The sequence below is a fragment of the Muntiacus reevesi genome, chromosome 4 (assembly GCF_963930625.1).
Source record: "Muntiacus reevesi chromosome 4, mMunRee1.1, whole genome shotgun sequence".
Taxonomy (NCBI): domain Eukaryota; kingdom Metazoa; phylum Chordata; class Mammalia; order Artiodactyla; family Cervidae; genus Muntiacus; species Muntiacus reevesi.
This window is the reverse complement of record NC_089252.1, coordinates 161,998,448-162,020,309: the sequence shown is the minus strand read 5'-3', so window position 1 is coordinate 162,020,309 and position 21,862 is coordinate 161,998,448. Positions and strand designations below refer to the sequence as shown.

The 21,862-nt window shown below is 40.2% G+C and overlaps 1 protein-coding gene across 1 annotated transcript in view; it reads right to left on the bottom strand.

Moving 5' to 3' along the window:
- Nucleotides 1–21,862, bottom strand: part of GRIP1 (glutamate receptor interacting protein 1) — a 203,823-nt gene that overhangs the window by 98,541 nt on the left and 83,420 nt on the right. The window contains exons 7-10 of the mRNA XM_065935093.1: nucleotides 12,271–12,418; nucleotides 10,327–10,496; nucleotides 2,349–2,504; nucleotides 1,519–1,674 (exon numbers count right to left, since the gene is read on the bottom strand). Coding sequence (XP_065791165.1) covers nucleotides 1,519–1,674; nucleotides 2,349–2,504; nucleotides 10,327–10,496; nucleotides 12,271–12,418 — 630 coding nt within the window. The remainder of the gene's footprint in view (nucleotides 1–1,518; nucleotides 1,675–2,348; nucleotides 2,505–10,326; nucleotides 10,497–12,270; nucleotides 12,419–21,862) is intronic.

Here is a 21,862-nt window from a genome sequence, read left to right as displayed (position 1 = left end):
GAGTAAATAATTTACCCTCTAGTGTTAGCTAAGAAGTATCTAGACGCTCCTTGTTCTCATTTTGACTAAACTCCATCTTCCTTCTATTTACCTATATTAAAGATGACAAATCTTATATTTGAAGGGATATGCACATCAAAGCCAGGAATACACCACAGCAGTGGTCAGCCATGGTTTGCTTTGTAAGGAAACCTTCGAGTTCCTGCAACACGAAGAGACCATTTCCCAGTGTGGGTGATGGCTGGCCTCCCACACTCCTGGTGGTGCTGGGAGGCCTGGCCACAGACCCACTTCTGAAGATGACTCTCTGGCAAACAAGCTGAAGAGCCAATAGATCCAATCACCTCTCTTTACAAGAATGTTTTCTCTTTAACACCAGTCTTGAAGTACTTGGATTTGGCTACCTTTAGCTAGCTTAAGAGTGTTCCCTACTTTATCTCCATGGTAAACACAAGAAGAGATCCCATCTTCTTTGAGTTGCCTTATGGGAATCATAGTCATGGTCACCAAAAAAAAAAAAAAAAATACAAGAAACACTTACCTCTCTCTACACGGGTTAGATCTGGTTGGAAAACTAGGTGTTCTCTTCCTTTAAAACTTACATGATTATGGTGAGTGATTCTGTTCTGCCCTCCCACTCCCACAAAAGAGAAATTCAGGAGTGATGTGCTTCTTCCCTTTTCCCCTAAGGCATTCCATCACCCTTTCTTTACACGGACAAGCAGCTATACAAGAGCAGGCTGCCAACCACATCTTTCTAGTCTTGCCTAGTCTATAACATGCTTGGCTGTCCTAGAAGATATAGTTCTAAGAGTCATAGTTGAAATTCCTAGTCTTTAGGATACCTGTGGTAAAGATAAGCATCCTTTCAATCTTCCTGACACTTGAGTAGGTAACAGATATATGTTAGGGCAATGCTTGTCAGTGAAGCAGTTTCCCTGGGAAAGTATTAGAATCTTCAGGCGTGAAATACAGATAGAAAAGGCACATTTAAGGGGAATAAGCTATAGGTTGAAAGGCATATTTAAACTTATTACTGTCTTTTTTGCAGGGGTGATTCATGAAATATGAAATTTATAATAATACTATACAAATACATGGGACTCATATTTACCAAAAGGGGATCCAGTTTTCAAAGTGAATAAGTGGACCCAGCTTTAGTCAATAAGAAACAAAGAACAATGGTTTCATGTTCAAAGGTACCCAGGATATAAGGAAGGAGTCTTAGAGAAAAAAATTACATCTTTGAGTTTATCAGACCAAAAGAGCAAGAAAAAAAATTCAAATAAAACGTTGTAGGCAAAGGTAGGACAAACTAACTAACCCAGTCTGAAATTGTATTTGGTGCAATTGTTATGTCGATAAGGGATATCATTTCAACGGTCTTTGGCACAGGGTAGTGAGTTACTTATCTTCTTCTGTAAAACACTCTTCCTATAGGTTTCCTTACATCCAAGATGCCAATGGACCCACAAGTTTTTTTTCAGGCCAAAAGACATTGGCTGACATTTCACTTACGTGAGCTTTTGAAGTCTTTCTTTTTCAGTCTCCTCCTCATCATGGTTCCACGTGGGCTAGTGGAGTAGAGGCTTCGAGGCAAAGTCCCCATGTTCAGGGAACTCAGGCTGTACGCACTCATGGAGGTAGGAGAGAAGGATGAAGACACCAAAGCTGCTGTAAGAAAGTGAAGACTTGGCACAGAGCATTCTCAGGTGGGGTGTGAGCCCGCCACGCCTGTCAACCAGCAACAACCCAGAAAGACACACAAGATGCACAGCAATGGTGGGCAGGTAGCTCCAACCAATCAGAGAGCAAGTCTCAGGAGCCCTGGAGACAGTGCTTTAGACTCTGTGCTCTAAGAGCCCAGAAATGCCTGAGGAGCATCATTGACCCCCGTGAGTACAACGCAACACAGAGAGCCTCTATGAGTTTTGCTTTAGCCAAAAAAGAAAACATTAAAGCAAGTTTCTCCATAAACAACTCAATGCTTCAGATACATAATCTCATTTTCATAGACAGCTTCTGGCATGAATTTCACAAGTGGTTCCATATATACAAATAAGATCTGGGAACATTATCTTCTATATAATATTCTGCATTGCTATTTCCTGACCACACATAAAGCATTCTGAACATTTACATCCTGTCTTAACAGCAAATGCTTTCTAATGGAAAAGAGAGACTTAAGAGATGACAGAAATGAGAAGCTGCTACTACCAAAAAAAAAAAAAAAAAAAAAAAAAGACCACCACACCCATGAAACCAACTATGGTATGAATCAGATGAAGAAGGCAGGAGAAGAGTATAATTTAAGTAAAAGACCAGGAGGAGGAAGCCTGGAACATTACGAGGGCTGTTTGGAGGAGGCGCTTTCGGGAAAGTCGGGGCCGGCGCTCTGCAATGGTCAGGGTGGTGCGTGCTATGGTGATGGTAGGTGTGAAGGCTGCAGTGGATGCTGGCCCAGGAGTCCCAGGGGAGTTGCCTGTCGCTCCTCTGAATTTTCACTGCCCACATGAAGTGATGATGAGAAATAAGAAAAAACAAACAAACAAAGAACCAAAACAGAGGAGAAAGTAACTGAACTGCACAAATAAAAAGTAACAACAACAACAAAAAATGAAGGCTGCTTGCACAAAAAAAAAGGGAAAAAACCTGGCTTTGGCCATTTCTCAGTGGTCAGCAAAACCTATGATTAACACCAGGGATGGTAACTTTTCATCTTCCCAACAATAATGCATGTCTTTCCCCAGCCCATTTTTTTCCTCCTTTTAACATGACTACTGAATCAATTTCTAATCTCCCCCTGTGCTTCACAGCAGAGATGAAAACATTTTTTTTTAACTTAAAAGTCAACCCTGTAAGATCTATGGCACAAGATTAGTAATTAGAGATTTGCAAATCTTGGCCAGTTAGTAGCTCTTGTTTTGAGAAAAAGAAAAGAATGAATGATAAATCATACTGGCTCCTGATTCAAAGGATGTACTAGTCACACATCACAATTTACTGCTCTGACATTTTAATTACACTACTATTCATCACTTGAACTACAATAAACTACTCTATCAGGATCTTATCCATACCCTAACAAGAAGATGCAAGTCTCAATATACTTTAAAATTTTGGGGGTATTTTTAAAAGCTGTATTTACATTTGAAAGAAGGCATTTAATTATTAAACATATTTCAAATATTCTTGTATTTCTTTAAGATGTCTGAAATTTTAATAAAGCTAATTCCAAAATTCTGGTGTCCTCTTTATGTTTTAAAAAATGTATATCACACTTCCATTCTAATTTCAATATTGTTTAGATTTGATTTTCTACTCAGTGGTCTGAAAGTATGAGCACTTTTATGTTTGTTACTATATTGATCTGAAAATTTTCACTTAACTATCTTAAAGAATGAAAAATAAAATATGAACTTCTCTCTCTATTGTCATGATTCTAAGATCAGGTGCCTTACATATGAATTATTTTGCAGTATTTGTTCATGGAGTGAGGTCAGATACTCTGTAAGTATTTAAAGGAGAGTTCTTTGGGTAAGAGTTTAAATTATACCATCAGTGACATCAGCCTCGCTGACCACATCTCAACCTTTCTGGAATGAGACAGATCATGGAACAAAAGCACTAGCATGAACAGATCACCACCAGCTGAGGCCAAGGGCTGAGGCTGTATTTCTGCTCCGGCTCCAACCCATCTTCTCTATCTGACCTTGACCAGTTACTCAACCTCTCTAAGCCACAGTTTCCTCATTATGTCAAGTAGAGATCACAAAAGCATCTATCCCAGAGGCCAACTGTGGAGAATATGTACCTAAGGTGCTTAGCGTGGTGCTGGCACACAGAATAAAAACTAGTGATTCTTTATTTAATAACATTGATACATACCATCTACTTTCTATCTACTTGCCAATGAATACTTTTTCTTCTCTTTTTTTTTAAGGAAATAGGTGTATCTCTCATTCCACAAATTTCATTCACCGGACACAAGTTAAGAGACTGAGAAATCTGCAGCACACATTCATGGCCACCATCATTTTGCAGTCCTGAACATATGGTCCTTTGCTTCTATACACTTCAGTTTCTAGTTTTGGGGTTTATCTCCCTCTCCACTAGTCTACTTTAAAGCTACCAAGCTACCACCTCCTTCACCTCGACCACTGCCAAACCTTCAGACTTGGCTCCCTGGTTCACCTCTTACATACCTACCTTCCAGGATCCATAATACAGAATAATATTTTAAATACATAAATTAGATGACATAACTCCCATTTAAGGTGTTTCAATGGGTTACAATTACAAAGAGAATCAGACGTGAGCCCTACTTATCTCTCTAGCTTTACCCCTTCTCATTCTTCCTACTTCTAATATTCTTCTCCTACTTGTTTACATGGCTGGCTCAGGTGCCAAGTCATCCTGAGCTCCCTGGATAGAGCAGTTGTCTCTCCTATGTTATCCCATTGCTTTTTTATTAATATATTCTTCATAGTTGAAAGGGCTTTATTTATTTAATATACTTTTAATGCTTGTCTCTCTATACTGGAATGTAAATCCCATGAGAATAGGAATCTACTTTGCTTGCCTTGCTCACTAGATGCACTGTGGCAACTAGAACAAAGCCTGGCATATGATGACTGATGAATGAATGACTGAGTGAATGAACACATGCATGAATGAGTAAGAATATCAGCCAAAGGGTCCATGTACATATTGTAGCAGGATTTTCCTTGTGATAAAGAGCATTTCGAGGCAAGTCTCTTTCGCCATCCTCATTTTACTTTTGGGTGTACCAGAAGACATTTTAGCAAGATGCAGTCAGTGTTGGGTCTGGCTAATCAACACCCACAGCCATTCTGTTGAGCTCTATAAAGTATCATGTGTTTCAAATGATATACAGTGAGTAATGGTTAGATAGCATCACTGACTCAATGGACATGAATTTGAGAATACTCTAAGAGATAGTGGAGAATAGAGGAGCCTTGCATGCTACAGTTCATGGGGTTGCAAACAGCTTGACATGAGTTACCGACTGAACAACACAGTGTGTGAACTTCAGAATTCTCCACTCATTTTTTGACCCAGTTCTTTATGAAGTGCTGTGAAAATTACTGGGCAGTTTTGAATGTTGTCAAGGTCAATTAATAACTCAGTAAGGAACATTCTGACCACCTATTGTATGTTTGGCACTGTGACATTTGTGGTCGGTTAAATGCAGGTCATTTAATTCAAGGGATTAGATCCGAAAGACAGAGTGCCTGAAGAACTATGGATGGAGGTTCGTGACTTTGTACAGGAGGCAATGATCAAGACCATCCCCAACAAAAAGAAATGCAAAAAGGCAAAATGGGTGTCTGAGGAGGCTTTACAAGTAGCTGAGGAAAGAAGAGAAGCTAAAGGCAAAGGAGAAAAGGAAAGATATACCCATTTGAATGCAGAGTTCCAAAGAATAGCAAGGAGAGATAAGAAAGCCTTCCTCAGTGATCAGTGCAAAGAAATAAAGGATAACAATACAATGGGAAAGATGAGATCTCTTCAAGAAAATTAGAGATACCAAGGGAACATTTCAGGCAAAAATGGGCACAGTAAAGGACAGAAATGGCATGGATCTAACAGAAGCAGAAGATATTAAGAAGAGGTGGCAAGAATATACAGAAGAACTATACAAAAAAGATCTTCATGATCCAGATAATCATGATGGTGTGATCACTCACCTAGAGCCAGACATCCTGAAATGTGAAGTCAAGTGGGCCTTAGAAAGCATCACTATGAACAAAGGTAGTACAGGTGATGGAATTCCAGTTGAGCTATTTCAAATCTTAAAAGACAATGCTGTTAAAGTGATGCACTCAATATGACAGCAAATTTGGAAAACTCAGCAGTGGCCACAGGACTGGAAAAGGTCAGTTTTCATTCCAATCCCAAAGAAAGGCAATGCCAAAGAATGTTCAAACTATTGCACAATTGCATTCATCTCACATGCTAGCAAAGTAATGCTCAAAATCCTCCAAGCCACACTTCAACAGTACGTGAACCGTGAACTTCCAGATGTTCAAGCTGGATTTAGAAAAGGCAGAGGAACCAGAGATCAAATTGCCAACATCCGTTGGATCATTGAAAAAGCAAGAAAGTTCCAGAAAAATACCTACTTTTGCTTTATTGACTATGCCAAAGCCTTTGACTGTGTGAATCACAACAAACTGTTGAAAATTCTTTAAGAAACGGGAATACCAGACCACCTGACCTGCCTCTTGATAAATGTGTATGCAGGTCAGGAAGCAACAGTTAGAACTGGACATGGAACAACAGACTGGTTCCAAATCGGAAAAGAGGTACATCAAGGCTGTATATTGTCACCCTGCTTGTTTAACTTAAATGCAGAGTACATCATGCTAAATGCCAGACTGGATGAAGCACAAGATGGAATCAAGACTGACGGGAGAAATATAGATAACCTCAGATATGCAGACCACACCACCCTTATGGCAGAAAGTGAGGAAGAACCAAAGAGCCTCTTGATGAAAGTGAAAGAGGAGAGTGAAAAAGTTGGCTTAAAGCTCAACATTCAGAAAACTAAGATCATGGCATCCAGCCCCATCACTTCATGGCAAATAGATATGGAAACAATGAAAACAGTGAGAGACTTTATATTTTTTGGCTCCAAAATCATTGCAGATGGTGACTGCAGCCATGAAGTTTAAAGATGCTTGCTCCTTGGAAGAAAAGCTATGACTAACCTAGACAGCATATTAAAAAGCAGAAACATTACTCTGCCAACCAAGGTCCATCTAGTGAAAACTATGGTTTTTCCAGTAGTCATGCATAGATGTGAGAGTTGGACTACAATGAAAGCTGAGTGCCAAAGAATTAATGCTTTTGAACTGTGGTGTTGGAGAAGACTCTTGAGAGTCCTGCGGAATGCAAGGAGATCAAACCAGTCAATCCTAAAGGAAATCAGTCCTGAGTATTCCTTGGCAGGACTGATGCTGAAGCTGAAACTCCAATACTTTGGCTACCTGATGTGAAGAACTGACTCATTTGAAAAGACCCTGATGCTGGGAAAGATTGAAGGCAGGACAAGGGGACGACAGAGGATGAGATGGTTGGATGGCATCACTGACTTGACAGACATCAGTTTGAATGAGCTCTGGGTGTTGGTGAGGGACAGGTAAGCCTGGCATGCTTCAGTCCATGGGGTTGCAAAGAGTCATACATGACTGAGCAACTGAACTGACCTGAACTGAAATGTAGGTCATAATACTTATTTTGACTTGAGATATTATTGGGGACTAAATCTTCATATACATAAAATAATTAAGAGACAAAAATTATATAAGATAATGCACAAAACTGCCTGCCATGTGTAATGAATTTAAAAGGTGTTCAATAAACAATGTAGGCCAGAGAAGATAGTGGTAGCCTATTTTGAACGTGCACTCTAAATCTATTCTGTTTTATGGTGATGTACTTTATACTCATATGTTAGGCGAGGATTTCAGTAAAAATAAGATGTCACATTTTTGATGCTCTTTCATTTTGAAAAAAAAAAATTATTTACATTCTCCCACTTAATGGTCCCCATAATACCAATAACAGTCAACTTTCACTGAGTCCTCACTATATACCAGGCACTGTGCTAAGTACTTTTACATGGTTTATATCAGATAATACTCATAATACATCTATGAGGTATGAATTATAATAACACCCATTTTACAGATGAAGAAACTGAGGTATAGAAAAGTTGAGTAACTTGCTAAGCTCCCAGTGGTGGAGCCAGAATTAAAGTTCTGAGAGTCTGACTCTGAGTCCCTGCCCTCAGCCACCACACTATATTTGCCTCTTCCTCTGTCTGTTCCTAAGTCCTTTGCACAGATAAATAAACAGTACGGAAAATATAATGTTTTTTTCTATCACTCCATGCTGTCATTGCTATTGAAATCTGACATGGGAGGTACTTTCGTTCTCTTCTCTAATTGTACCCTCTTATCTAGTCCAGGAGTTCAAAGGTATGGGCAATAGTTACACTGTTGGTTGCTCAGAGATGGTAGTTCTCCTGGTACTGAATTATAGAACCTCAAGACTCTGCTCACATTTTCTTTTCCAAAGTTTCCTCCAAGCAAGACTATGTCTCCCAAAGAGCCTCAGGGGCACACTTTCTGACCTCTTTAAAAACTCATTCTTATGGCTTTTTGAATGCTGCTATTTCCCAGCAAAACGCAGAGCAAATCTATTCCGGGTTGATGTGTCCATTTCTATATTTCCCTGAAAATACTATGGTGAATGCTTTCTTGCTCAGCAAAATCTGTGGAATGTTTTATTTCCATCTACCCAGGGGATGAGACACATGCTGTTTAAGCATCAGAAATCTTGGAAAAAAAAAAAAAAACAACTAGAACTTTCTTATGGAAAAAGGTAAAACTATATAACAATTCTACTACAACTCAAAACAGAAGTTTGAGAATCATAAACATTAGAACAAGTTTGGGGTATATTTTCTCTTTTTAATTGGGATTTAATTATGTTTAAGACCCATTATTTATTTCCTTTTGGAAATACAAGTCTGATTTTAATGTAAAATGTAGGGAGATACTTGCATGTTAGATAAAGAAGATGGTGATCAATTTTCAACAATAGTGGATGACAGACTCAGAAGCAAGAGTTAGAGTTACTAAAATTACCAGCCCGTCGCCCCCCTGCAAAATCACAAATGACATCAGCTTTTCCACAGTGAAGAAAAAAAAAGTTAGTTCTTGGTCTCCATCCCCTTTATATTTAAATGCATCATCTCAGACTGTCTTGGTAGATAAAAACATTTAATATTTCATGAGTGGAAACTATTTGAACTATGATTTGTTCACATGGCAAATAAAAGGCAGGGAAAATGAGGTTGCTAAAGACAATGACATTTTTATAGGGTCTGTTCACATTTCTGATTCTGATACTAGAATTTACCAAGAAAAATCTTATGCTGAAAAAGCACTAGCAGTGTGTACTGCGATGCCTGCTGGGCTTCAAATCCAGTGGCACCTTCAGATGCATTTAGAAGAAACTTAAGAGCTTTAGACATCTCCCTTCTCCGTCAGTGAGCGGGAAAGGCCCGCACATCCTCCCGACAGGAACGGACCAGTCCCATGAATCGTACCCCCTTATCATTTCCATTCAAACGAGGCAGAATTTCTGTTCATAACCTGCCTCGGCGGCCTCATTTCTCCAACTCCAAAGTGTAAAATTAAAATCTGATAAAGGGAATGCTGTACTGGAGATTTTCATTAGCTCCAGAGCTGTCTAAGCTCCATTTAATTAAAAAAGGTTGCATCCAGCTGACTCATTCAGTATGAAAATTATTTTGTGCCCCTTTTTTTCAAACTGTGGAAAAGTGCAGTGTGTTTTAGAAGGTTGGAGACATAGGAAACAAACAACCTCCTCAGAAGCAAAATTTTGGTTCCGGAGAAAATTCTTCTTTCTCTCTAAACATAAAGAAATGTGTTCCTCACCTCTAGGGAGCCTGATAGTACTAGTGGGGCTTTAGAAGTTGGTTTCAAGGAATAAAAAAGGAGAGTGCTTGATTTAAGGAAGAGGAGCAAGGGAGAGGTTAGAACAAAGACCTCACTGGAGAGTCGTTCTTCATTTGATTTTGGGCTCAAAGTCCTTTTTCTTGCACTGGGTTTTATTTAAGGATGCCTAGGTGGGACAGTGTATAAACACTCAGCAAAAGATCTGTAAGCTTCAAGACAGTGAAAATTCAAATTTCCTCAGGTGAAACTTGTTACTGCATAATCCTAGTCAAATATTCTGACACTCCTAGGAGAAATATTTGGTTGGAAGTTTGTTCTCCATCCTAAGGAAAAAAACTACTCTGAAAAACAGACAAAATCTCTCATGAAACTGTTTTCCCCCTGAAATATTTGAAGGATCTGGCATAAATGCCCACTTCATAACTATTTTTAAACAGTGGGAGTTTTAGTATTTGCCTTTACTGTCCTCTAAGCAGAGTAGAAATTCAATGCAAATCACAGGAAGTCAAATTATTTCCTTTCTTTCCACACTCAATTTGTACCAAAGGCTTAAAAAAACAAACAAACAGTACAAACATGAAAATTCTATTTCAAATAGTGTTTCCTCAATTTGGGGGTTTCGGGTAAAACACCTGTGGCTTGGTCAAAGGGATTGGGAAGATGAAGAGGTGTAAACAAAGACCGCCTGTTGTTTGAAAAGAAATGACAGAGGCAGAATTAAACTTGGCCTCTCTCTGCTTTCTAACTCTGCTGGAGAAGCAGTCATTGCAAGGGGAAGACAACAGAGGTTTATCTGGAAGGATCCTCTCACCGTGGTCAGGTCCCTTCAGGGCCAGGCGGGTCTGATGATGGGGGAGAATCTCAAGCTTGACCTGGTCGGTGGTGTTGGCCAGGAATTGGGTTGCTTCTGCGAGCGTGCAGTACTCCATGCTGGTGCCGTCGATGGACAGGATGTGATCACCCACGTGCAGAGCACCACACCTGTGAAAAGGAGAAGGTGATGGCGCGCCTTCCTCTTTGGATTATGACCTTCACGTCCTCACACTTAAAACTTCACAGTTTTCATTTACTTAAGGGAAAAAGGAAATGATTGAATGTCATAGGAAACACTACCTGTCAAATATTAACTATCTTGGGTATGAAGAGGAATGTAAAACCTTGAAGAAAATACAGGAAAACTCAAGGAAAGGTTTTTCCTTGTCCTTTATAAAAATATATTATTTTGGGGGTGGCAGTGCTGAAAGTTGAGGGGAAGTGAGCAAGCGAGGAGGGAAGACTACGGAAATGTTTTCCTTTGACTTTTCCCCCTGAGTTTTTATATCTATAAATATGAGTTGGTAAATATTCAGAATGTAAAGATGGGACTTGCAGAATGGGAACTGGGTCATTTACAACTATTTTCTTGGGAGAATAACTTGGGAGAAAGATTCAGCTAATGCTTGCTCGGAATCATCTCACACATGCTCCCAGATCACCAGTTCTTGATTATTTTGTTATTCTGGAGATAAACATCTATGAGCACAAAAGCTCTCAGTGATGATGGAAATGAGGCAGGCGTCAAAGAGCAATCAAAGGAAGCCTCTGTGAGGGGGAAGCTGGGGAGGAGGAGGGATGGGCTGCTACATCTTGCTGAACTCAAGAGACTGGGTGAGTTGAGAACAGCGCACACAGCCGTCAGCATATCAGGTGCCAGTCAAGTGGACAGCTGCTTAAACTGCTTACCCTCTGCCACATGAGAGAAACAGAGGCAGAACATGAGAGCTTCCTGGACCACTCAATGGGAGGGCATCCCTGAATCCATCACCATCACTGTTAAAGGCCTGAATGCAGCTAAGAGCGCAGTGGAGCTATAGTCTGACCACTACGGGGGTGGCTGCAGGGCATCAGAGTCAGAAGGTCGCCAGGAAGGGAGAAGAGGGTTGGAGACACGCAGGGAGACAGGGCATTGGGGCAGATCTAAACATTTGCACGATGACCACAGTCTACTCAAGACAAAAGTGTTTCAAGTCATCCCTCCCATCCAAAGATAAAATTCCACTTGGGTGCACCTCGAGTGCTTCAGCTATGGGAGGTGGGGGTTTTCTCACCAGGAGCGGTTAAATAATTTATTAGGTGGTAAGGTAGTCTTCCCTGCCTCCCCATTTATAAATCTATCAGAAGAAGACTTCGGGATAAAAGACTAGCATTTTTATGTCATGAGAAAGAACGATGTTTTGGGGGACCCTTGAATATAGTGAAACTCTTAAGATTAACATATGACAGTGGAGGACCTTTCTTTAAAGACTGTTATCATTTTTAAAATGTTGTTTTATTTCCTGAAGAAAAAAGGAATAAGATTGTATGGTGGCAGGATTTAATTGTTCACAATTCAAGAAACCACATGACTTCTCTGCATGGAGCAAAATAAAGATCTGCTTAGCTACCCTCAACCAAAAATGGGCTATTACTCTAACACACAGTAGGTAAATGTACATAGTTGCTTGACTTTTTCTTATTTCTAAAGGCCACACCAAACATTTGGATGAAGCAAGATTACTTCATGGGGTAGCTGATAAGGAAGGTAAAATTTTAAGCTCTAGAATACTAACTTGTTTTGCATATGAAGCTTGTATAAACTGGCAGAAGAGCTGTTTTGTTTTACCTGTGTGTGCATGTGTGTAGGTATTACATATGCGTGTATACATATATGAATATATCTCTACACAGTTTAACACGCGTGCAATTTGGAAAAGTAGGCACTTTCTATGACACTCACCTGTCTGCAATACTTGCAGATTTGATTTTGTCTATGACAATGACCTGTTTGTTACAGCACATCGAGGTAGTTAGGGCCACCCCAAGGCTGGCACCTGGAGTTTTGGCAACTTCAACTAGTAGTGGTCCGGATGCTGTTGCCACAGAATCTGTGGAAGAAAATTTCAGAAAAAAAAAAAAAAACAATAAATAAGCAAACAGACACAGAAAAAAGGTGGAGAAGGTTCAGTCTGGTGTTGATCCGTTAATGTTGTTGTCAAAGCTTTAGTTTTCCTTCCGTTTAACATCTCCACCTCCAGTGAGTGGTCACTCCTTAGGGCATCTTTTAGGATGCCTGTTCTATCCAGCTTGTACTACAGTAATATGTGCATGGGTTTACCTCTTCAATTAAAATTAAGCTTCACATCAGTTGGGATAATGTCTTATGTTTCTTTATGCCTTCTACATTACTTGATATGTGTGTGCATGCTAAATCACTTGATACAGTGCCTGGCAAATACTGGGTCTCTGAAGAATAGGGTTTAAAAATTAATTAACTCAATAAACATCTTAGAACCTTCTATGGATGGATGGATAGGTGAATGGATGGATGGGTGGGAAGGAAGGGTGAATAGACAATGTCTCTAAGTAGGAAAGTAGTAGGCAAGAAGTATGCTTCCCAAGCGGTGCAGTGGTCAAGAGTCCTCCTGTCAATGCAGGAGACACAAGAGATGCAGATTTGACCCCTGGGTGGGAAGATCTCCTGGAGTAGGCAATGGCAATCTGCTCCAGTATTCTTGTCTGGAAAATTCCATGGACAGAGGAGCTTGGCGGGCTATAGTCCATGGGGCTGCAAAGAGTCGGACACAACTGAGTGACTGAGCTCACACACACAAACGAAGGCATAGACCAAGTTAAATTCATGAATCCTTTGGGTTTTCCCTATTCTAGATCTGACACAGGGTCATCTCTCCCTCAGGTGCATCTTCACACATGCTTTATTTTTAGCTTGGAACACTCCTCATTCCTTCAACTGGTACTCACCCTTGCGGGTATAAACGTCAATTCCTCTGGGAAGCCTCTCCTGACTTATGATCTGGTGAGAACCTTTCCTCCTATTTTCCTGCTTTGTTGCACACACCTCATTCTTTCTTAATGACTAGTGTGGATGACACTCCTCTGATCTCTGCCAGACAGCAGCTTGCTTCTTTCTTAGTGATAAGCTTTCTAAGTTTTAGCTGATTGGATGGCTGCCCAGCTAAGGACAACACTTCCCAGCCTCCTTTCTGGTGAGGTGCAGCCATGTGACAAAGTTCCAGCCAATAGGAAGTGAGCAGAAGTGAGACATGATGCATTCTTTAAAACAATGGTGGTGCCCTCCTCTGGTTCATTTCCCCCTTCTGGACGTTGCACTGCGGACCCAGAACTGGTGACCATCTTCCACCATCAGACGTGGGCGTGGTACCACCAGGGAGAGGACCTTAGATTCCTGAGACCATATCTCCAGAGACTGTTCACTCTCCTGAGAGATAAACTATCACAGTTAAGCTAGTAGGGTAAGTGTGAATTGTTGTTGCCAGTTGAATCTTTATTCTGACAGGCCTTTACACTTGAGTCTATCCCCCCCAAAATACCTTTCTTGAATTTTTATTCTAAGAAGCAGCTATTAATAGCTATTTGCAGGCGTAAATTTTATAAAGCCACAATCAACCGTGACCCAGGACACACACTAGGTTTTCACCTTTCTTAAAAGTATTACATTAGGATTAAAGATCAGAGTTTGTAAAGAGGTTATCAGCAGAGGTAATAAGTTATTTAAATATAAACTCCTACAGTGCTATTCTTTTTTCCTGGCCTATATGTCAAGGTGTTAAAAATTATATTTTTGTAAGGTTCTAATGTTCCAGTTACAGTGAAGAATTAATATAAATTTTTTTTCTTGTAGGAAGAAACAATAGGAATGGGAATATTAAGAAACATAGAAAAAGGGTATCATATTTTCTGCTATCATTAATTTAGAGGGGGAGGGAGACTGTACTCACAGCTGTTCTGGTGTACCTCTGGAATGTAAACTATTAATAGAATAACAGTCTCTCTTTAAGTAGTATTTGCCCCATTAAGGCTTTGAAGGAACAACAAATGAAATATTTCCATTTAGGGGAACCTAATGTGCAAGGAATGATTTTTTTAAAAATTTAAAATGGAGCTTTAGAACTTTGAAAAGAGAACCATAAACTCATGGTTAAAGGAAGAAGCAGTATGACTCTAAGCTGGGTTCAGGTCTGGAGGCCTGGAGGTGTGGTCCTAGATATGCCACCAACTTACCATGTGGCCCAAGCCATCATCTCCCCTGGACCTAATTTTCTTCTGTAAAACTAGGGGACTTCAGTAAAAGCTCCCTAATCCTGATAATCTATGTCTCTTCAGAGAAATAGCAACGTTAGGTAAGGAATAGCCTACTAGGAATCAGAAAATTAGGGAAACTTAATAAACTTTATGAAAATATACAATAGCTGAATTTAAATTCCAGTATCCTACTAATAAGACTTCCCAGGTAGTGCTAGTGGTAATGAACCTGTCTGCCAATGCAGGAGATGCAGGTGACGCAGGTTCGATCCCTGCTTCAGGAAGATCCCCTGGAGGAGGGCATGGCAATTCACTCCAGTATTCTTGCCTGGAGAATCCCATGGATAGAGAAGCCTGGTGGGTTGCTGTCCACAGGGTTACTAAGAGTTGGACATGACTGAAAAGACTTGGCACAACACATCCTACTAATGGGTAGAAGAAGGGAGCTACAAGATATGAAAGTGATTCTAGATAATTATTATTTATCAAGATGGGATGCAAAATCTCAGACAAATATTTTGATGACAATGATAACATCCTTTAAAGACTGAGTCTGAGGGATTGTTCCTCATCACATAGTATGAAGGACTTCTTAGGGCACAACTTTTAATTTTCTATCAAAACTGTGTCATATTGAGTTCTTAACTTAAGCAAGAAAAAAAAATGAGGGAAAGAAGGTGCTTATCTTATATAAAGATGATCATAGATTGTTGATAACATTTTATGGAATATGAGCTCAGCCCTCTGGTCTCTCTCTTTAGCAGCCCAGAGTTTTATTTCACCATGTTCACTCTCAAATTCATGTGGCCAGCACACATTCAGGCTTCCTTTGTGGCTCAGCTGGTAAAGAATCCGCCTGCAATGCAGGAGACCTGGGTTTGATCCCTGGGTTGGGAAGATCCTCTGGAAAAGCGAAAGGCTACTCACTCCAGTATTCTGGCCTGGAGAATTCCATGGACTGTACAGTTTTTGGGGTTGCAAAGAGTCAGACGCGACTAAGCAACTTTCACTCACTAGCACACTGATCCTTCCTTCACTGATACCTTGAACAATTCCTGAAGGTCTCATAAGCCTATCAGACACAACATAACCAAACTGACTGGCAAGTCCACCCCACTCCACTGGTTCTTCTCCAGGTCTCCTCCTAATGAATGACTCATATTTTACTCCATTATGGAAACCAGAAATTCAGGAGTCGTCCCCAACTCCATCTTCTCCTCACTCTCACAGATACGTCTTGATTCTAATTCCTAAACAGATCTCAATTTCATTCTTTCTTTCCATCTCCACAATCACCATTTCCATCCAAGTACCATCATCTGATATATCCCAGTCCTCCCAAAGCTCCCACCTTTCCCAATCCAGATCCAATTTTTTAAAAGTGCAGATCTCATCATGCTAGCCTATGCTTAAAACCCTTCAATAGCTATTCTTTACCATCTGAGCCATGAGGGAAGCCCTCAATAGCTGTTCTTATAACAGTAAAATATATTATCATAGTCTTCAAGGACCTATAGGACCTGGCTCCTGCTTACCTCACCTGTTTTCTTTACCACCGTGCTGTCTTTGTTCTCTCTGCTCCAGCTTCCTACTCCTCTTTCAATTCTTAAGAAAAAAAAAAAAATGCATACTTTCCTGCCTCTGGTCCCTTGCATATACTATTCCATCTGGAATTCTCCAACTCCTCGTCCCTGCATCACCTGCTTCTTTACCACTGCTCTGCTCAAATGTCACTTCTGCAGGACGCCTGCCCTGCCCTGCAAACCACGTCAACCTGCCTGCTATATGCTTTAACAGCATCCCTATGCTTTCCCTTCACTGTACATCTAATAAATGTGATTCAACAATTAGTTGTTCAATTACCTCTTTGCTCTTTGATGAATAATGTAAGCTCCATGCTGTAGGGGTTGTGTATGCCTTGCTTATGACTGTGACTCTCTACAGTATCTATATAGCATCTAAGTACACAGTAGGTGCTCAATGTGATCTGTTGATGGAATGAATGAAAGAAAGAAGGCCTGATATTTTATTCAAGATGCAATGCTAGGAATAGTCATGATGCAGACATTGAAGTCACATTCTTGTGCTTGAGAGTTCTTAGTGTGGTTGAAATCATGTTAACCCCATGATTAAATCTTTTGAATGGCTGTTCTTGTAACAGTGCCTATGAATACCCAGATGATGTTGATGAGGAGGGATATTTTTCCTTTGTCTAAATTCTAACCTGCATAATGATCTGTATTCAATGCCTCATAATATTGGACTGAGAAGTGTTTGAATTTATCTGATAGCAAAAGAATTAGAGAACAGCCTACTGGAAGAAAGGTAACCCACCTTTTTCCAGATGGAACTTGAACTTATTGGTCATTTCCCATCTGTAAGTGGGTAGTATAGCAAATTCTGGGAGTTGGTGATGGATAGGGAAGCCAGGAGTGCTGCAATCCATGGGGTCACAAAGAGTTGGACATGACTGAGTGACCGAACAGCAACACAGCAGCTAGAAATGGCCAAGTAAATGAGCTACCCCTAGGATTATGAGCTCTTAGAAGAGACTGGAATCACTCAGGGATGAACGGTTCTGGAGGTTCAAAGGAGGGTATCCTTATTTGTACATATCTCCACTCAACTTCTTTCCACAAAAGTCTGGAGGCTGCTTGCTTTAAACAAACAAAGAAACAAATGTAATATAAAGGAGCAATCAGGAAGAGTAAAATACCTATGAACACCTTGCCCACAAGGGTTAATAGAGATGCTTTGACTGAATTACAAAAATGACTTTAAATTAACAAGGAAATCCACAGAGATAGAAAGTAGATTGGCAGCTGCCAGGGATAGGGGGCAGAGGGGACTAGAGACTGACTGTTTACATTTTAGAACCAGGCAGAGCTGATGGCAGCATGACACTGTGAATGTGCTAAATGCTACTGAATTTTAGACTTTAAAAGTGGTTAATTATGCCTTATGTGAATTTTGTTACATTAGAAAATATGACTAAACTTCCTGGAAACCATGGTCAATCCTGCACTGTTGGAAAAGAGGAAGGCTTCTAGTCCCTGCAGTGGAAATAAAGATTCTTGGAGCAGGGAGCTCTAAAAGGTATCTCTTCCGTGGAGTTTTGTAAGTGTCAGTTGCTCAGTCGTTTCCGGTTCTTTGAGACCCCATGGACTGTAGCTCGCCAGCCTCCTCTGTAGATGGAATTCTCCAGGCAAGAATACTGAAGTGGGTAGCCATTCCCTTCTCCAGGGGATCCTCCCCACCCAAGGATTGAACCTGGGTCTCCTGCATTGCAGGCAGATTCTTTGCCATGGAACCACTAGGGAAGCCCAGATATATTAATAGATGGTGCTGATATAATGGGATGATGTCCTTAATGTATTTTCATAATGGCTGTTTCTTGAGGCATAAGATTAAAAAGCAAATCAGTGATGCTGTCTCTGTAATGAGACAAGATAATGTGATGGTCAGCTTGATCAAAAGACAGACCCCAGGGCAGACAGATTGGCTGTCTCTCTAGGGACCTACCTAAATGGCAATCTTTTCTCTTACTCCAGGTTTCCAGCAAAAGCTGGATACTAGATAATTCAAATGGTCCTCTATGAGGAGACCCTGGTATGCTGGCTTTCATATATTTGACTTAGACCAGATCCAAATGCTCTGGCCATTGGATGAGTCAGAGGAAGGATAGTCTCAGGAGGCTGGGGAAACCTAACTAGACTCTTGCCAGGATAGAAGATCACCCACTTCACATTCCCACACAACTGGACTTTCTAAGTCTGCAGGTTACATCATCATTCCTGCAACAACATGAATTTTAAAATACATTTATTGAGTATACTTATATATTCCAGGAACCTCAGAAGGCACTGGGGACTCAAACATGAAAATATATTATCCCTTCCTTCACATAACCCCTTGGAGTCCATGCCAATAAGAGAGAGGGGTGGGATAGAACTTTTGGATTTCACTATGGAAATTTATTCTGATGAACCTCATGAAGTTTCTACTTTTTTTTAAACTACAGGACACATAATGTTTGCAATCCTCTCAAACCCTATGAAAACTTTAATACATTAAGAGTCAAAGTGTTTATAAAATATTAGGTTATCTAATAGGATATGAGTTCCAGCTTTCTAGGAAGATTTACTCAAGTATGTCAAAAAGTATATCAGGTATGCCACCACCCACAGAAGGTGATTGAAGCTCCCTGTCCATAAGACAGTCCAGAGAAAGGCAATTATTATCAAGTATCTATGGTACAGGGCTTTCCAGGTGGCTCAGATAGTAAAAAATCTGCCTGCAATGTAGGAGACCTGGGTTCAATCCCTGTGTCGGGAAGATATCTTGGAGAAGAAATTGGCAAGCCACTCCAGTATTCTTGCCTGGAGAATCCCATGGACAGAAGAACCTGGCGGGCAAGAGTCCATGGGGTCGAAAAGAGTTGGACATGACTGAGTCACACACACACACACACACACACACACACACACACACATTTAGGGTACAAGTCAAGGGAATGGCAATGATATGAGACCTACGGTGGTCTGAGGAGACAGCATGTGAGCTGGAACGCTCGAGATGAGCTTCCTAGTTGAGAAGCTGAATGCTTCTCAGCTGCCTTTATCTTAATGGGCTCTAGGAAAACAAAACTATTTTAAGTGAGTACCGCTTTCCAGAATTACCCACGTGGCAGTTACTCTCCGCATCACAGAAGAGGATCTACAAATGCTCACGTTTAATTGATCATTAGCCTTTTCTAGCAATTGCTTTCCATAAGACATGTTTCCACACAGCATCATCAGGAAGCTCATACTGCTTTGTGGTATTAAGCCTAGTTCCCTAGCTGCCATCCAGTTCTATCCACAGAGGGTCTGATGAAAAGCTGGAGTCCAAAAGCCCTGGCTTTATTCCAAGATGTCTAATAAGATGCATAGGAAGAATAAAGGCGAGCAGACAGGCTAGATGAATGGGGCACCCTTATTAAAGAAAGTGTAAGAGAAAAAAATGGACTGTGTCAAAATGAGAAAACTAACAGAAGAAAAATCAGGAAGAAATAATCAAGAGCCCATCCCCTGACAGAAGATTAGTTTATTCTGCTGAAGTGAAGCATGGCTGAGAAAAATGGATCATGTAGATATAAATTATTCACGGTTAAAGACGTCTCAGTCATTAAGATATTTACACCCTGAGTGAAGCCCTTGCATGCTGTGTTGATTTATGGGCTACATAATTACATAAGATACGCTGATGACTGTTTGCATGGGAAACACTTTGGATTTTTTATTTTGTTAATCAGTTTTCCCACTCTGAGCTCAGCATTTCAATCAGAGCTCCAGGCTTGATTAGAACCTCCCAGAGGTGGTAGAAATACTGTGCTTGGTAATAGTAGTTTTGTCAGCTGTACATTCCTTCAGATAAAAAGTACCTTTGGGGGGCTTTTCAAATTACCCATTAGTTAAAAGTAGTTTTATCAGTGATATCCTCTTCAAATAATGCTACTAATAATTACAACCCTTTTCAGATGAGCAAAACTCTAATAAATATTTCTTAACTTAAAAAATTGCTGGTTTAGTTTTGTCAATTGAAATTCACTACTTGGAAAACACTCCCATACAACAAAAAGTATACCTTCTGTACTCAAATGAGCTTTATCTGAAATCCTACGTTTTTCTTGGGGAGTTAAAAGGATCATCTTGAATGCAGTTATTGTACTGAAAGAAGAGTCCAAACAATGCAAGTGGAATTCAATAATATACCCACATTAACTTGAGTTTGGCTAAAGCATGGTTGATGATTACTTCCATTTTCTGCAGCAGCCTCACCCTAGAAATTTTATTAACCTTAGAATATCTTGACACTGCCCCTTCCATTATATGGGACTCATCTTCCTTTTGCACCTTGGTTATTGGCCTATGCTGCTTTTAAATTTTTTATTCAAGTATAATAAACATAGGGCTTCCCAGGTGGCACTGTGGTAAAGAACTTGCCTGCCAATGCAGGAGATGCAAGAGAAGTGGATTTGATCCCTGGGTTGGGAAGATTCCCTAGAGTAGAACCTGTTCCAGTATTCTTGCCTTGGAAATTTCATGGAAAGAGAAGCCTGGTGGACTAGAGGCCATGGGGTTGCAAAGAGTCAGACACGACTGACGGACTGAACACACAGCACACGTGACAAACACATGGAGAAATGCATAGATCTTAAGTTTGAAGCCTGATAGATTTTCATAAACTGAACAGATCTGTGTAAGCAGAGCTAGAAATAGAACACTACCAGCATCAAAGAATCCCTGTATCACATATTCCTTTAAATCACCTCCCTGACCCACAGGTAACCAGCATCTTGACATCTAGCAGCTGGGTTAGTGTGTATATGTGTTAGTTGCTCAGCTGTGTCCAATTCTCCTCTGTCCATGGGATTCTCCAGGCAAGAATACTGGAGTGGGTTGTCATGCTCTCCTCCAGGGGATCTTCCAAACCCAGGGATCGAACCCACAGCTCTTAATGGCTCCTGCATTGGCTGGTGGATTCTTTACCACTAGCGCCACCTGGGAAGCCCTCTTTTACAAATTGCACAAATCTCTGTTTCCAACTTTCTATTAGGTTGTCTGGCTTATTGGTTTGTGGGAATTAAAAAAAGAAACAAACATAATCTGAGTCTTTTTTTGGATATTTGTTGTGCAAATATATCTTCCCTCTCTGTAACTTACCATTTCAGATTCTTAATGGTGTCTTTTTATGAAGAGAAGTTCTTATTCTTTTTTTCCCTTATGGTTAGTACTTTGTGTTCTCTTTAAGAAATCTTTGCTTGCTGTAAAGTCATGATGATGCTCTCCTAGACTTTTTCTACCAGATTTACTGTTTAATTTTCACATTTAGATCAGCAGTCCATCAGGAATTGATTTCTGTGTATGGTGTGGGATAAGGAGAGTCATCATACATTCTCTCCACCAGGATATAGCTGACCCATCATCATTTTTTGAAAAAATCATTTTCCCTCGGTGTGTTACAAAGTCACTTGTGTCATAAATTAGATGACCAAGTACCTACAGTTCTGTTTCTGCTCTGTTTCATTGATCAATCTGTCTGTCCTTATGACAGGACAGTGCTGTCTTAATTACTTTAGCTTGTTAATAGATCTTGGTACCTTGTAGTATAAGTTCTCTGGTTATTTTTCTTTAAGACTGTCTTGGCTTTTCTTGGTCTTTTGCAGAGTGATGTATTATTATGTATTTAGTTCAAGGGAAACTAGAACACATTAGTTAAATAAGTGA